Raw genomic sequence first — 16,976 nt, forward strand, 5'->3', positions numbered from 1 at the left:
AAAAAATATTTTTTTTAAATGATTTTGACTGGATGTTAGAGGGTAACCGTTAGATGTTGATGCCTGAGAGGATGTTGAGCATTGGAAATATTCTAATTGAAAGAAAATTAATGACATCTTCATTGATGGAGGATTTTTTTCACACACATTAGAAACAGTGATGCTCATCATGATCATCCTTTTCGATATTTTTGGATTTTTCAACAGGTGTAAAGGAATGAAGCAACACACCTCAGTGAGTCACCATGGAGTCATTTTATCAGTCAAATCTTACTCTTGATCATTGACATGTCCTGATGTGATTGATGGTTATTGATTAACAAATTTAATTAGTACATTTTAGATTAAATCATGTTATGTTTTTTTTTTCATTATTATGTTTTAACCAAAAGAAAACCACTCACTCTAAATGATCTAATGTAATTTAATGTACCAAATAATAAAAATGGATACATTGAGCTTACTCAAGGCATTTTTCTCTTGCTCTCTTTCAATAAGTGAAACTTTATTGTCCGTTTTAACGCCAATAAATGAGCTTTAGATATCAGATAGCCACTGACCCTGCATTTAGAAGTGTTTCTTCTCCTATGAACAGGAATACCTATTATCAACAATATAATGAATTATACTAATATATTTGAATTATTATATCTTTTAAGAATGTATTCAAATTCATGAACCGGTTTTGAATGTAGGGCTGTGTTTTCATGCTAGTGCAGCATAACAGTGTTTGAACATGTCTTAGACGGGTAAAATGTCAGTTTTCCTCAATGCCCAGAGGTCTGTCTAAGCAAATATTGTAAGCTTCAATCAAAAATTATTTATACTTTTACATTGTGAAAGCAACATTGCCTTATTAAAGAGGCAAAGAAACGTATTTTTCCTTCTTTTTCTCTGCTGTATTTTTTTTTCTTAGTGTTTAAAGGCTACTCAATCTATATTTTTACCAAATCATTATACAGTACTTGATTTACTGTAAAGGAATGACAAGCACAATTTAAAACCGAAGTTCCCCTTAGCCACAGGGTTGTAATTTTCACAGAAACATTCAAGTTAAGGCAAAGTACCATCCTTGACCAGAGGCCTACACTGTTCCACTGAAAAAGAGATGAAATCAGAGATGAACATAAAACTTGAAAGAGTCATCAGACTCACCACACATTCAGCTTTAACATGTTAGGGTCAGCGTGGTGCCATTTCTGTAAGGAACTTGATACTTGAACTTTTCTTGCTACTAGATCTTAAAACTTTTTTAACACTAAAAATAACACACAGAAAAAATATTGCACAAAAAAGATATAAGTATGGACTTCTATTCTCATTCTGAACCACTCATGTTTGTTTCCTTATGAGCATGTTGCTTGGATCTGAGTTGAAACTGTCAGTGTTAAGTCAGTCACATCTGTTTTCACCAGCTTGGTGACATCAAATGTTTTTAAAGGCTTGCATGTTAGCATTCCAAAGAGTCTTTTCTAATGGTTTACAGGTATTTTTTCTTTGTTTTACCTGTCTATTCGAAGAGTTCAGATGCAAAAGTCCCTAAATTTCATCTAAAATTAGCATTTTTATCTGGCTCCTATATCTATGTTCAACTATTTCACTTTAATGAAGTTTACACTTAGAAAAGGACCTATACATTGCCATCAAAGTAAAATTCCTGAACCTAAGCACAGGAGCCGGATAAAAATGATCATTTTAGAAGAAAATTTCAGACGGCATTTAGAGGCTGTTGCATCTGAACTCTTCATTTATTTGTAAACTATTAATATAGTAATAAAAAATAAAATAAAAAAGGCTTTTCAAATAAGTCCCTTTAGAGTGAAGACCTTATCGTTCCAAACAAGACCACACCTGTTGTGTTATCATTCCTGACATCAGATAGACGCTGAACAGTCATTGCTGATGAATCAAGGTACACATGGTTCCAGGGGAAGTAAAGGTGGACTTAATACAAGCAGCATGCCCGGGTTTTTTCTGCCAAACGCATATATATAGTATCAAGTTACGTTTGCTTCAATTTGAGACACTAGAATAATAAACAAATAAAAAAATAATAGAAGAAAATATCTATAATGCACAAATATACCTTCAGTAAACATAAAACATAATTAATTAACCATAGAAAGTCACTATTAATGATGTCCAGAGCTAGATTTAATGCATGCATAAAGATAAAAAGTCAATTTGGCATTATTGTCTAGGAATGCATACTCCATTATATGGGTCTGGGCTTGATCCACAGGGTTTTTTTTCATAGCTAGTAAATACTGCTCACTGACATAGCCTACAGATGGAGTATTAATCATAGGTGACAGACTGACGCATTATTCACTCTTATCATCTTTATAGCTTGTAATTTTTCAGTGACAGGAGACACACAGGTATTTTCACTGAGGTAAATATTGCTCTTGTTATCCCTCTTTCTCTTTCTCTCCCTCTCTCAAGCACTGTTATGGCTTCATTATAGCTACTATATAAATATATAATTACGAAAAATAAATAACTGCATTGGAGTAATAAAGACATTCGCTTTCTGTGATGTATTTTGGTTAATTCAATATTACCGGTTGCCACTGGAGGGCGCTCCAGGTTGGTTGTTGTTGAGCTGATGCTGACAAGCAATAAATGAAGAACAAGTTGTTTTCCTCTACTCTTCGTATGTCACGTTTGTTCCCGAAAGAAGTAAATATAATTAGTGTTATACTAGCATATTGATGCAGACATAACATAAATTGGCGACGAGCACAAAGTTCCCACTGCCATTATCAAGCTGGCGATCAAGTGTACAGCATGGCTGCAATCATCGGACATGTTGAAGCATTCGATGAAGCGAGGGAACAATGGTACACGTATGTAGAAAGATTTGGGCATTTTGTGGAGGCGAATGACATCAGTAATGAGAAAAAAGTATCAGTGTTTCTCAGTGTCATGGGGGCACCAACATACGGACTGTTACGCAGTCTCATCGCACCAGCTAAACCTGGGGCTATGGATTACAATGACATTGTGAGCACATTGCAAGCACATTTTACCCCCAAGCCCATTGTAATTGCGGAGAGATTTCGATTTCACAAACGAAATCAAGCAGAGGGTGAGAGTATCGCTCAATACGTGGCTGTGTTGAAGAGATTAGCGGAGAACTGTGAGTTTGGCGATAATTTGAATGACGCGCTGCGGGACAGACTGGTGTGCGGGTTGAGTAGCGAGTCAATACAAAGGAAGTTGTTGACAGAAATGACTCTCACGTACCAAAAGGCTGTGGACATAGCGATGTCAATGGAAGCTGTGTCTAGGGAATCACAGCACTTGAGTAACGCATTGAAAGTTAATGCAATGTCCCTATCATCAGCGTCGTCCAGAGAGAAATGTTACCGGTGTGGGAAGTCCAATCACATGGAAAGTGAATGTTTCTATAAGGAACAACAGTGTCACAATTGTGCCAGGAGAGGTCACATTTCACGGATGTGTAAAAGTAAGAAAATGGGTGACAAAGGACCTAAAACTGCAGTCAAGGGGAAATTCATGAAAAATAAGGATCAGATGAAGAAAAGACGAATTCATAAGATGGATGTTAATGTGGAAAGTGACGATGACACAACCTCAGATACTGATGCTGAGTTGACACTGCACAAAGTGACAGCAGTACTTGATGATACTTCACGAGTGAATAAAATGCAAAACTCAACGAGTTTAATGTCATCAGTGATGAAAGTGAAACCTAAAATTGAAGGGCTGCCGATAGACATGGAAGTGGATACGGGAGCAGCGGTTTCTCTCATTTCAAGTGAACTGTACAGAGCTAAGCTGAGCCATATTCGATTGCGCCACACAAGTATTGTACTTAAGACTTACACGGGTGAAGTAATTTCTCCAGAGGGTGTCATCAAGGTGCGCGTGAAGTTGAACAAACAAAGTGCTCGACTACCCCTGTATGTAGTAAAAGGTGATACGGCGCCACTTTTTGGGCGAGAATGGCTCCGTAGAATTCGTCTTAACTGGCGTGAAATTAAAACGGTGAGAGCAGTACACCAGACAAATGAAAAGACTCTGGATTCTCTCCTAAAAAAATATGCAAAAGTGTTCAGTGATGACTTGGGAACATTCAATGGATTTGAAGCGACCTTAAATCTGAAACCAGGACATCAGCCAAAATTCTTCCAAGCACGTGTGGTGCCATGTGCAATCAGACCTAAGGTGGAAGCAGAGTTAGACCGCCTAGTGAAGCAAGGAATTATTTCACCTGTTCGGTTCAGTGAATGGGCAACCCCCATCGTGCCAGTAGTCAATAAGGGTGGCAACGTGAGAATTTGCGGAGACTTCAAAATAACCGTAAACCCAGCACTTTGTGTGGAACATTATCCGTTACCACGGATTGAGGATTTATTCGCATCATTGGCCGGAGGGCAGCGATTTAGCAAGCTAGATCTATCGCACGCTTACCTGCAAGTGCCAGTTAATGTGAACTCCCGCAAATACCTCACGATAACTACTCACAAGGGCATGTTTTCGTATAATAGATTACCTTTTGGAATAACATCGGCACCTTCCATATTCCAAAGGGGGATGGAGCAAGTACTTCAGGGGCTACCATACGTGCATTGTTTCCTGGACGATATCCTGGTCACAGGAAAAGATGATGTTCATCACCTGGCAAACCTTGAAGCAGTACTGAGTCGGCTGGAGAAGTTTGGCCTTCGTGTGAAACCAGAGAAAAGCGAGTTTTTCAAGAGTTCGCTGGAGTATCTGGGACATGTGATTGACGCAGCAGGACTCCACAAGTCTCCAGACAAGCTGCGTGCTATTGCAGAGGCACCAGTTCCAGTTAATGTTAGCCAGCTTCGATCTTTTCTGGGACTGATAAATTATTATGCAAGATTTGTTCCGAATCTAGCCACAATTCTTCATCCATTAAATGCAATGCTGCATAAGGACATTAAATGGAACTGGGCTCCGGAGTGTGAGAAATCTTTCCAGGGGGCCAAAGCTCAATTGTTGACTCCGAGTGTGCTCACCCACTATGATCAAAGACTCCCAGTTCGTTTGGCTTGTGATGCTTCACCCTACGGGGTAGGAGCTGTGCTCTCCCATGTGATGCCTGACGGTCAGGAGAGACCGATAGCGTTTGCGTCTCGAACTTTGAGCAAGTCGGAGCAGAACTATGCACAGCTAGAACGTGAAGCACTAGGAATCATTTTTGGAGTCAGAAAATTCCATACTTACCTTTACGGACGCCATTTTACCTTATTGACTGACCACCGTCCACTTACTACCATCCTCAGCCCTAGTAAAGCCACTCCATCCATGGCTGCTGCGAGACTCCAGAGGTGGGCTCTTTTACTTGCAGCACACAATTACACAATCCAGTATAAAAGTGCCAGCGACCATGGAAACGCTGATGGATTATCCCGTTTGCCATTGCCTGTGTTGCACAAGGACAAAAAGGATTCAGTGGATACTTACCTCATTAACCACGTGGAAGCTCTACCGGTGTGTAGTGCAGACATTCGCAAAGGAACCAGAGCAGACCCTGTTCTTTCTCGTGTGGTGGAGATGGTGTCCTCGGGGCGGTTTCCATCCACCAAGGACTCTGATAATGCATTGACACCCTTCATCATTTGAAAAGGGGAGCTATCTTTAATGCAGGACTGTTTAATGTGGGGACAGAGAGTTATTGATCCACCCAACCTTAGACAAAGAGTCTTGGAGGATTTGCATGTGGGACACCCAGGTGTAGTGAAAATGAAAGCGCTAGCACGAAGCTACATCTGGTGGCCCAGTATTGACTCACAAATTGAAGAGAAATCCAAAACCTGCTTGTCATGCCAGAAAAACCAGAAATCTCCCTGCCTCTCACCTTTACATCCTTGGCCATGGCCAGGAGCTCCTTGGCAGCGTATTCACATCGACTTTGCTGGTCCATTTGAGGGGCGGATGTTCCTGGTGGTTGTCGATGCTCACTCAAAATGGCCAGAAGTTCACGTGATGGATTCCACAACATCATCTAAGACCATTCAAGAATTGAGAGGCTTATTCAGTCGTTATGGCATACCTGAAACTCTGGTAAGCGACAATGGCCCACAACTGACATCAGATGAGTTTGGCTCTTTTCTAAAAGCGAATGGAGTGAAACATGTGCGCTCTGCCCCATTCCACCCCGCCACAAATGGGCTAGCGGAGCGTTTTGTGCAGACATTTAAACGTTCTCTGAAAGCTTACAAAGAGCCAATATCATTGCAGCAGAGACTGGATGCCTTCTTGCTACAGTACAGAAATACCCCACACAGCACAACCAGAGAAACTCCTGCTATGTTGTTCTTACATCGCAGATTGCGAACACGCCTGGATTTACTGAAACCTAGTGTGGCTAATGTTGTTGATCAGGCACAGAAGACCCAGTGTTCTTACCGGTCTGTTCACTCCAAACACAGAGAGTTTGATGTCGGTGACTCAGTGCTGGTTCGGGATTATCGGCGCGGAGAGGAAAAGTGGAAAACTGGTACTGTTTCCTCTCAGACAGGACCAGTGTCCTATACTGTGGAGGTGGGAAATTCGCAAATCTGGAAAAGACATACTGATCAGATGTTAGACTGTCATCCGGAAATTTCCGAGGCCACAGAATTACCTCAATCAGTGGACATTCCGCCGCAGATACCAGACAATGCTGGACAGCAATTGTCTTCGCCGGTCAGTGAAACAAATATGGGTGCTTCAGACCAAGGTGAAACAAAGCTCTCGGAATTATCCAATATTTCTTCTCAAGGTGTTAGGAGGTTTCCTGTTCGGGTCCGCAAACCACCTAACCGACTCAATTTGTAAAGTGTTCTTGAGTAGAGACATTTAAGGTTTGGGCAATTCAAAAGGAAAATATATATATATAAGACTATGTTAGATCTGTGTTGTATACCTCATAACTGAGTTTGCATTCATCTGAAGTGACACCAACTAACAGTGTTCAGTTACATAAGTGTTAACGTTACTGTCATACGTTATGTTGAATTCCTGTGTTTTGATAATTTGGGAGATATGGGAATTTGATTAAGAGGGGAGAAATTGTGATGTATTTTGGTTAATTCAATATTACCGGTTGCCACTGGAGGGCGCTCCAGGTTGGTTGTTGTTGAGCTGATGCTGACAAGCAATAAATGAAGAACAAGTTGTTTTCCTCTACTCTCCGTATGTCACGTTTGTTCCCGAAAGAAGTAAATATAATTAGTGTTATACTAGCATATTGATGCAGACATAACACTTTCACTTATATATTTTTATATTAGCCTGCAAGTATATGAGAAATGACTTAATAGATTATATTTTACAGGCTATAGTTTAAAATATAGCCTATAATATTACATACATTTAAACACGTGTAAAAAAAATTGTATTAGTAACATTTAAGCTCAAGTAAAAAAAAAAAAAAATACAGAACAGTACGATTTTAAAATAACACTTATTTATTTTATTTTTTAAGTAGATTCATTGTCTCGGACTCGCTATGAACGCTGAAGAATAACCATCAAGACAGTGGATTTTTATATACTTGCGTTTCGTGTAAAGTCGTCAAATAAACAAGAACCTGTCATCAGTTTCGCTCTCGTTTTCTCTTTAGTCTAGTCAGTCAGTCGGGGATGCAGAGAGACTCTGATCGTCTCATCCGTCAGCTGGGGTCATGTTGTGTTATTGGGGAGCGCAGATCAGAGAGGGTTTGGGACTGGAACAGCCGGACAAGGTCAAACATGGTAATTGTGGAGTACGGTCCGTGTGTCCGAAAACAGCAGTTCAGGACATGTCAGCTGGACGGAGTTTTGTTGGATTCGTCCGGGATGGGAAGGTCTCGGTCCTGAGATTGCGCAGTGAAGAAGATGATCATGATGGAAAATTAAGTATGACACACTAAATCATCTATTTCATAACGTTTACAACTTTATATAGTAGCCTACTAAACGGATAAAAGCCTTAAATCTGTTTTCATTTATTTAGGCCTAAAAGTAGGCCTACAGTACATGAGCTACTGAGCTATAGGCTAGGGGTGTAGTCTAATGTTGGACTAAGTATTGGAATTAAATAAAGTGTAAATAGCTAAACTAGAAATCAAGTCCATTTTTATGTCTATAGTCTGAATAGTAGTTGAACTGATGAATATGTTTTATTAACTTAAGTGCAACTGCAGCTAAAGAATAACAGAATCAGACTGATTGTCTGTGGAGGAGATGGTGCAGTCCTTCTTTCTGATTCGGGAAAAGTTCTCATGATGGACAAATCTACTGTGTACAGGTTTGTTCAAGAAGGCATTACAGTATAAATGACCAAATAATAATAACAAGAGATAGATATCTGACAGATTTTCTTGTCTCTGCAGTCCTCTCAAAGGTCTGGATAACAGGCAGGTGATTCAGATCGCATGTGGAGACCATCATTCAATGGCACTAACCCACGGTATTAACAACTATTACATCTAACATCTAACATTTTGCATGATTGATAATAAACTGACATCTGAGTGTAGATATTCAGTTCTGTTGCTCTTTCAGATGGTCAGGTGTTCATATGGGGTGATAACTCTCACGGTCAGCTGGGTTTAGAGAAAGATCCTCCCAGCTCTCCATCTGCTCAACATGTTAAGAGTCTGAGTGGGGTCCCGCTGGCTCAGATCAGCGCTGGAGGAGACCACAGCTTTGGGTTGTCTCTCTCTGGAGTCGTGTTTGGATGGGGAAAGAACTCTACTGGACAGCTGGGCCTCGGAGACACTACAGGTCTTGTTATTTAAATATGTAAAAATTAAATCAAAAATAGTAAGTACATATAAATGTACTAAATTGTGCAATACTGTGTCATATCTATATCAAAGCATGAAAATCATGCATTTGGAAGTGAAGAATTAAATTCACCATTCTTGTTCATTCACAGACAGACACGTCCCAACGGTTGTAAAGAGCCTTAATCAGAAGAAAACTGTGTCCATCTCATGTGGAGGGGAACACACCGCCACTTTATCAAAGGTAGAGTATCATTTTATTATTATTATATTTTTAGATTATAAAATGGTATATATCAAGCTATAGGGAATATGAAATGCATAAAAGACTGTCCATTGTATTGTAAGGCAGCATGATATCTGAAACAGATGCTGATGTCATGGTTGTGTTATTAGGGAGGAACAGTATTCACATTTGGGTCAGGAGGTTCTGGTCAGCTTGGGCACAAGTCATTCAAAGACGAACATCATCCGCGGGTGGTTGCTGAACTGTGGGGATCTGAAGTGTCACAGGTCACATGTGGGAGGTAAAGACCGTTCATAAGATTTATTACCAATCAACATTTCAGAGCGATAATACAGATTTCTTTCAAATTCTCCACATAGTTAATATGTGTGATGTATTGGTTCTGCTCAGTAATTAAGCATTTGATTCCTTCACAAAGACATCACACTCTCGTATCAGTCGCATCGTCAAAGCGGATCTACTCATTTGGATGTTGGATGCAAGGGCAGCTGGGAAATGAAGAAATGATCAAGAAGTCTGTGCCTTTCCCTGTGAATCTGCCAGCTGGTAATTAAATCATCTTTAGGCAATAGGCTATTTTGTTATTAATATTTTTATATTCATGGTGCTCAGTGCTAAATATTTTGACTGAACTAAATATTTGTTGCACACAGAATATAATCATGAATATATGATTGCAAAACTCATTGCTGGGAAGAATCATTCCTTTGCCTTATTTGTCAAAGTAAGACACACTGTTTTCATTCACAGATTAAGTTAAACTATTAGAGCACTGAGCACTTATTTTATACGCTTTGTATTTTTTAGGAACTTGGGAATGAGTTAGAACAGGCCAAATCCAATCCAAGTAGAGAGATTTTGACATTAAATGACAGAATGATTGATTTCTGGTTGTCCGAAAGTGATACAAATTCATGGAAAGCCATTAGGTGAGTGTTTGACTTAGTTTTATACACAATGCTTTCACTGAAATGTTTTTTCAAGCTGATGTTGAGGAACCTACGTTTTTGTAAATGTCCCTGCCACTTATGGAATTGTCTTTTTTAAATGTCTTTTTTTTTAAAGTAAGCGAACCATGAAATTGTTTTGTCATTTACAGGGAAATAAATACAGTATTTTCCTCTACTGCCTCTCTGAATGGAAGTTTTCTCAAAACAAGGTAGCTCATTATTAGGTAGTTTTGTAAACTACTAATTTCTTCTTTTTCTGCCTAAAATGTTTTCTAACCACAGATATATAATAAAGAATCATTACAAATCTTTATATTATATATCATTATATAGATCAGTGGTTCCAACAGAGATTTTAATGTTAATGTCTGGTTTTGTAGTTGTGATGATCATTATCAGATTCTGAGGGTCATTGTGGTTTGGATTTTGATCTGGTTAAATCATCCTTCGCAAAGTTAACAGAGAATACAAGCTTAATATCAAAGGTAATGATGATTCCAACATTTATAAAAATGTTCATTAGATTTTTAAACAATAAGCTTGTCACCGTTTCTGTTAGGTTGGACTTTATTTGCCTGTCTAGTTTGGTTCTTTGACCTAATTTCTGTCTCCCCTTAGATTACATTAGTTAGTTCACCTGTGTCTTCTTAATTACAGTATCCTCATTTGGCATGCGTATTTAAGTTCCAGTCAATTCAGTTTGAGTTGTCAGTTATTATTGTCTCTACGTCACATTCTGCTGCTTGTGGATTACCTGTTCTTCAGTGTTTGTGGAATAAATACCCAATTTGAATTTGCCTTTTTCGTGCCCCTATACTTCAGACTTGCAGCACCAGACATAATTTTTTATTTTCAGTGTTTTTTGTAATCATGGATCACATTGCCACTGTTCGCCTGCTTCACTTGTAGCGGGAACTGAACTGCTCCCTCAAGGAGCATATGGAAGAATTCCTTGGTCTTACCCATCTGACCGCCTTCCCGGACGACTCCCTGTACACATTGTTAAACGCTGGACTGAACACAGTTACACATGCACAGTTGTCCAGAGCCCAGCCAACTATCACACTGCATTGCGGAGCTCTAGCCTGAGCCCACCATGGACTGGTGGTGAGGGTGAGCTGAGGCAGGACTCAGAGGATTTAATAGGCTTCTATTCATAATTACCCTATCTTCTTCCATCATTGTGTGAAATCTATGTCTGTTCTGTTATGGCCAAGGAAGCCTTTCTCTAACTGTCTTATCTGCCTTGAACTGTCTTTCTGCCCCATCATGACCATGGAGGTCATTCAATGAACTGTCGGTTTTTCCTGTTTCAACCATGGAGGTCGTTCCCCTATCTCGGGCGCTCCCGGTGCTGGGAGTGGGCATCTGGTGATCTTCACACCATCCCTGAACCCCCGGATGCTCAAAACTCCCACCCAGCCTCCGTCTCCCACCACTTCTTCATCAGTCCTCAACACCGCCTCTGCTGTCCCCTGTAAGCCCCTCTGCTCACCCTCAGTCCACCATCTGTGATGTGGGTTTGTCTTGGGTCTGCCAGTCTCCATCGGCGTTGTGACTGGAAGATCCCTTGTCTCCGCCTTCAGCCTCCGAGGCCAAGACTCCACTTCAGCCCGTCGACCCAGCTGCTCCACCTTGGCTCCTGAGTTGTCAGCCCTTCCTCCACCATAGCTCCTTCCTCCTTCAGCTCCACCATGGGACACTTTCCTGGCTGTGGTCTGGGCCCAGCCTGGCTCCTCCTGCTCCAGCTCCCTATTTTTTTCTTCCTGGCTACTCCCTCTGTCTGATCCTCCCTGGCTCCTCCTGTCTTCATCTGCTGAACCCTGGTCATTATCCTCCACCTGCACCTGCCTGGACTTTGCTTGTTGTCTTCCTCCTAAACCACCTCCTGCATCTCTCCTCCATGGTGCCAGCCATCTCTTCATCCACTCTTTACGGCACGAGGTTGCTCCTTCTGGGAGGGGGTGTTCTGACACCGGTTCTGTTAGTGTGGACTTTGTTTGCCTGTCTAGTTTGGTTCTTTGACCTAGTTTCTGTCTCTCCTTTGATTACGTTAGTTTAACGGAGTCTTGTTAATTATCCTGTGTTTTTAAGTTCCTGTCCGTTCAGTTTGAGTTCGATTCAGTTATTATTTTCTGTACCTCCCACTCTGCTGCTTGTGGATTACCTGTTCTTTAGTGTTTGTTGAATAAATACCCAATTTGGATTTGCCTTCTTTGTTCCCCTTTACTTCAAACTTGCAGCACCATGACAAAGATTCAGTTGTTGTTGTTTTTTTTTTACCTCAGGTAGTGAAGGTGGTTCAACAGACACTTCTGCCATCTCTGAATCCAAATCCAACTGGTGTGGAAGCTCTGAGAGTTTATCTCCTCCTCCCTCAACTCATCTGGCGTCTTCAAGAACAACAAAGAACTGAACTCACTGAAGCCCTGGCTTCCAAAATTCTTCAGCTGAATCCTGATGCTCGCAAGGTTTTAGGTAAAACTAGAATACCTTTCCAGCCTTTGTGTAGCTGTCCTTGTTGTATTTTAAGTATTTTTAAGTGTATTTTAAATTATTTTGTCAAGTATTTTGGTTATGTTATATTCTCAGAGACATACTGGTCCAGACTCCCTGAAGATTGGCTCAAAAACATGGTGGACTTCTTTAAAAAAGAATCTGCTATGTTAATTGAAAGGATTACTTTTGAACAAATAAACTGGGACATACCAAGACGCTTGGAGAAAATTGTGCAGATCCTTCATATGGTCTATAAGGTGCCTTTGTTAAACATTATATCACAATACAAGAATTTATTAAATATAAATGTAAGGGCTTTTTTTAGTGCCCAGCCAATGTGAGACATTCACAGTACTTTATATGTAATAAAAGCCAACAGTGACTCTGTTCTGTCCTGTGACATGTAATTTGTTCGGCAATGGTCAAATTAAAGGGATAGTTCACCCAAAAATTTAAATTTACTTACCCGTATGTGTTTCTTGGAAAAAAGGTATTTTGAATAATGTTGGTAAGTAAACAATTTCGGTCACCATTGACTTGAGACTATTTTTCAGCATATCTTTTATTTCACAGAAGAAATAATTCATAGTGGTTTGGAATGGCATAGGGGTAAGTAATGACAGATTTTTTAATGCCCCATATTGTCCTGTAGGTGATGCAGTCTGAGTTCCCATTGGAACAGCAACGTCTTAAAAAGACAATGGAAAACAGCAATTATTTAGTTGAAATAATTTCTTTAAATCCCTTTCTCTAAAAAGCTGAGTTTGTGAAATCAGCTTTAAAAGAAAGGGAGGTGTGAAAACTACAAGCTATAAAACCAAACATTTAATAAATGTAATTTTAGTTAATGCTGTTTGTTTATTTGACTTGTATCACAGATTACAATATTTTTATATTGATCACCTCTGGGAAGATTGCAAGAATAACTTGCTGTCATTTAAGCTTATTAAGCCATTATGTATAGTTTCTTAAACAAAGTACATTTGTGTTTCTATTGTGAAGGTCTGCTGCAATACCAACAGAAACATCACAAAGAGTGATTTCATCATCCATGAGATCAATGGTCTACTAAATATGGTGAGAACCAAAAAATTGTGAAATTCTTACTGCTGGTTAACCAATATGGGAACAGGGTGGAAGATGGATTATTCTATTATGTAGCTATCATAAAAGTATATATTATAGATGTAACACAAGGGGAAACTAACACTCCAATCCAACATGGTTGTCTGTTGATAATTTTAAAATGTAAAATACTGGTTTGCTATGTTGAATGATCACTCATTGAAGCTCACAGTGGAAATGTTTGAAGAAAGATAAAATACCAGAGATTTATTTTCCCCACATTAACAGCTGCATGCCACTGAGGAAGATTTGAAGGATTGTAAGTGGACTGACATTCGTTTATATGTGGTATTTAAATACTATGATGTGAGTACCAATGTTGTTTCGCTGCATACATCTGATATACAGTATATGCATATTTCAGATAAAATTGCTTAATTTTTGACATTTCTTCTGTTATAGTTGACTTTAAAAGATCTGAAATCATATCCACACATGTTTAACCTGGAGGCCAAATGTAGCTTTGTGAAAAACAGAAATTGGCAGGTAATTCACCAACCTTATATTGTCCTGAAAATTCCCTTTTGTGTCCATGTTCTTTGTGCTCACATCATTTTAAATACTTGTTACAGAGGGGCTGTTTTGAGCTGGCCGTGAGGCGCAGAGTGCTGCTGGAGGATTGTTTCCATCAGCTGAGAACAGCTGATCCCTCAGTCGATCTCAGAAGATACCGGCTGTCGGTAAGGCAAGGAATTCTCTGAATTCACATACACTGAATTTATGTGAAGTTTTGATTCAAAAACGTCAAGTCTGTGAGTTTGTTTTTCACTAGGCCAGATAGACAAACAGATTTATGAGCTGCAGCATGACTGAATGTAATTGGTTATTTAACACAGGTACTTTATAAGGAGCATGTGAGCAAAAGAACAGATGTCAACAAGGACTTTTTTCTCAACGTGTTTAAAGAGCTTTATTCACCAGAGTCTCAGCTGCTTATGTACAATGACAGCAACACTATGAGCTGGTTCCCCACAAAGGTGAGGCAAAGACTTTTTTTAAAAGCCAGTTTACTTTATTTTCATTTTGGCCTAAACCACTTATCATCCCACACCAGCTCAGTGTTGAGAAGGAGAAGTACTCCCTGTTTGGGATTCTGTGTGGCTTGGCTCTCAACAACAACTTCATAGTGCACCTGCCTTTTCCTTTAGCCTTGTTCAAGAAACTTCTTGATGTCAAACCATCTCTAGAAGACTTGAAAGAGTTTAGTCCGGTTCTTGGAAGGTAAGTGTTTTCATGTTCATGTGCTACCATCTATAATTGTACAGTCTATTTCTTTTAAGACCACTGCAAGTTAGAATAGCAGTACTATAACAAGTGACGTTGTTTAATGAATCTGAATCACGATGCTCTCAGGAGTTTGCAGTACATCCTGGACTACAGCGATGATGTTGAGGAAATGGACATGAACTTCACGGTTAGTTTGTTTGGTTCTCATTATGTTCCATGAAATAATACGGTTACAGCAAAATACATTTTATAGACATCACTTTAAAAAAAAAAACTTAATTCCTCATCTGCATAAGGTCACATGGGATAAAACAGAAGTAGAACTGGATCCAGCTGAGCCAGGAAAAATGGTCACCAATTATAACAGGTCTTTTTTTTTCCTAAAGAGAAGGATATTCTAAACATTTCTCAATGTTAATGTTTTTTTTTTTTTTTCCTACTACAGAACCGAATTTGTGGACAAGTACGTGGATTATATCCTGAATAAATCAGTTGAGGAAGTGTTCGAAGAATTCAAAAGAGGATTCTTCAAAGCGTGTGACAGATATATGGTAGAGATATTTGAACCGGAGGAGCTGAGAGGAGTTCTGGTGGCCAGGGCCGCGTTATCGTAATGGGCAACAGGACCCCAAACACTAGCGGCCTCCCCGAGTCAATTCTCTTTGGTATTTTATAGGGTTGCCAACCATCCATATAATACAGAATTGTCCTGTATTTAAGGCATCAGTTTGTCCCGTAATTGCATGCATACGCCATAGGACCACCAACCTAGAACATACATATAACAAATAAATTATTATTTTTCTTAAGAATAAGAATGCAAATGCAAATACGTGATTATTGATCATAAGCACAACATCCAGCTTGAAAACATACTATTTACCTTTTACTATTTGCAATACTGGACCAAGGCTATGGAATGAACTTCCTTTATCTGTGAAAGCTTCAAATTTTGCCTATGAGTTTAAAACTAAATTGAAATCTTATTTTCTTAAATTGGCTTTTAAAACTTTATATGTTAAATTATCTTTTGAGTTCACCCCCGACCTATTAAATAAGTACTTTTTAATTATTCACAATGTATTTAAAGTGCCTCAATCAATCAATAATTAAATAAAAATGTTCAATACAAGTTAGCACAAATCAAGCTGCGATACCAAGCATGACCAAAGAGCGCTAAATCTTTACTACTATATGGATCCATTCAGAATCACTAAATCTCTGACAACCACATTATCAGTTTTGATTATAAAAACACTCTTGTATTAGCCAAATACACGCTGAAAAGAATAACTTTACTGACATCTGTCATTATTGTTCACCGCAATTGCTGATGAAATTGCCCTTGTTTTCTCTGCATTAGCATTGTCATAACTTTTATGCTCCTGACATATTCAGAAAAGGCTTTCTCACTGTTCACAATAAAGTACTGTCTATATATCTTTCAGTGAATAGAACACCACATTTAATGCTGAGCATCCAATTTCAGAACAAGCTCCAAATGAGAAGAAAGCCTTTCTATGTAAGTTCACTATTAATTATACTGAATCGTGCCATGGTTGATTGTTGTTATTGTCAAGACCGGCTCATAGCCGTGACAAATAAGTAAAGGATTTAGGTTGGTTTGGATGCATGAGTATTTATTAACATAAATGAAAGGTTTTAAAAATCATAATCAAACAGAACAGAAAACAACCAGGAGCAGACAAGGCTACAACGGCTCCCAAGTCGGGAGCTCTCCGAAGCGCATTTATCAAAATGAGATCTAATTTAAGAAAACAAGCGTAATTTTGTCAAATGTCACTAAGCCATCTAAGGTTGATCTTCATTGGTAGTAAAAGGGTCTTTTCTGTTTATCAATATATAAGGGAGACTGGGGGTGGTTGATCTCTGTGTTTGTTGCGACATGCTTTAGCGATGAATTTATTTTTTAATGTAGTAGTTTACATATATATCCACAAACAGAAACACAAAGATTTCTGGTGGCAAGAAAACTCTCTTTGACAGGTGATAGCTTATCAGATGTTTCAAAATGCTGTAACTTCTTTGTGTTGTATTAAAAATAAAATTAAAATATTTGAATGTATTTATTTTTACAATCCAGGTTTATGTAGACATGGCGTATTTACATTCCTCCAACTCCATTCCCTGGTGATTGACAAATTAGGTAAACACCCCT

General features: G+C 39.0%; 1 protein-coding gene and 1 pseudogene across 1 annotated transcript; both read left to right on the forward strand.

Annotated features, from left to right (window-relative positions):
* The first annotated feature begins 2,790 nt into the window (after nt 1-2,790).
* LOC132141702 (uncharacterized protein K02A2.6-like) lies at nt 2,791-6,816 on the forward strand (annotated as a pseudogene).
* Nucleotides 6,817-7,502: 686 nt separating this feature from the next.
* On the forward strand, nt 7,503-15,411 carry LOC132141703 (probable E3 ubiquitin-protein ligase HERC3). Its single transcript, XM_059551367.1, is given in 23 exon segments — nt 7,503-7,877; nt 8,154-8,268; nt 8,354-8,430; nt 8,526-8,747; nt 8,902-8,993; nt 9,146-9,276; nt 9,415-9,542; nt 9,650-9,720; nt 9,804-9,925; nt 10,096-10,155; nt 10,327-10,343; nt 10,346-10,431; nt 12,235-12,424; nt 12,539-12,702; nt 13,448-13,522; nt 13,799-13,876; nt 13,973-14,056; nt 14,143-14,250; nt 14,407-14,547; nt 14,625-14,791; nt 14,924-14,984; nt 15,094-15,164; nt 15,243-15,411. Coding segments are annotated over 23 exon segments (2,643 nt in total). The 5' UTR covers nt 7,503-7,663.
* Nucleotides 15,412-16,976: the final 1,565 nt, after the last annotated feature.

This window comes from Carassius carassius, chromosome 6, assembly GCF_963082965.1.
Source record: "Carassius carassius chromosome 6, fCarCar2.1, whole genome shotgun sequence".
In the NCBI taxonomy this organism is placed as follows: domain Eukaryota; kingdom Metazoa; phylum Chordata; class Actinopteri; order Cypriniformes; family Cyprinidae; genus Carassius; species Carassius carassius.